A 900-nucleotide genomic window follows, 5' to 3' on the forward strand; every position below is an offset into this window, starting at 1 on the left:
CGAGCTGTTCGACCTGGAGGAGAGTCACCCGCAGGTGGTGCTGGTGGCTGCCAACCGCCGCTACGTGTCCGTGCGGCAAGGTGAGGCGCCTCCTCGAGGGGGGGGGGGCTCGTGTCTGGTGGTGAACACGTGTGTGGTGGTGCACGGGCCGTGGGCCACGTGTGGGGTCCCCGTGGAGGGCTGCTGGCTTTGGGGTCAGAAGGAAGGGGCTCTGGCCGGGCCAGCGCGGCTCAGGGGCTGAGCGTCCACCTATGACCCAGGAGGTCAGGGTTCGATCCCCGCTCAGGGCAAAGGCCCGGGTTGTGGGCTCCATCCCCAGTGTGGGGCGTGCAGGAGGCAGCCGGTCCATGATTCTCTCTCATCATGGATGTTTCTCTCTCTCTCTCTCCCTTCCTCTCTGAATCAATAAAAATATAGAAAATATATATTAAAAAAAGAAGGGGCTCTGTCTCAAGACAGCTGGGCGACTGCTGAGAGCCACACGGGCAGTGCCCAGCGGGGTGTGGGCAAGGCCCCCTGCCCACTCACCACCCCACTTTCTGAACTTTAAAGGAGGTTGGGGAGGGGCCGCGGCCAGGGCAGGGAGCCAGCAGGACCAGAGTGAGGCAGAGCAGGGGTTCCCATGCCCCCGTGTGGCTGACCCGGGGTCCTTGTCCAGCCCCAGGAGTGGGGAGGGGAGGGAGCCTGGGGTCCTTCCCGTCTGGGGGACGCAGGGAGCAGATGGCCCCTCCCGGCCTGTGCTCGTCGGGGGAAGGCACTGTCTGCCTGGTTGGTGCGGCCGGGCTCCGCGTGCCTCCTGGGCCTTGGCCACCGGCCTCATGTGAGCCCTTCCTCATGCCACCCCCGCCTGCGGTGGACACGGCGGTGGAAGCTGAGGTCCTGGAGGGGCCCAGGCTGCTC

General features: G+C 66.0%; 1 protein-coding gene across 1 annotated transcript in view; it reads left to right on the forward strand.

The window, feature by feature from the left end:
- The window catches only part of FSCN2 (fascin actin-bundling protein 2, retinal), a gene marked incomplete at its 3' end in the record, with an annotated part of 6,322 nt that overhangs the window by 2,584 nt on the left and 2,838 nt on the right, over positions 1 to 900 (forward strand). The window contains exon 2 of the mRNA XM_005883659.2: positions 5 to 80. Within this exon, the coding sequence (XP_005883721.2) occupies positions 5 to 80 (76 nt within the window). The remainder of the gene's footprint in view (positions 1 to 4; positions 81 to 900) is intronic.

This window comes from Myotis brandtii, unplaced genomic scaffold (assembly GCF_000412655.1).
Source record: "Myotis brandtii unplaced genomic scaffold, ASM41265v1 scaffold797, whole genome shotgun sequence".
NCBI classification, from domain to species: domain Eukaryota; kingdom Metazoa; phylum Chordata; class Mammalia; order Chiroptera; family Vespertilionidae; genus Myotis; species Myotis brandtii.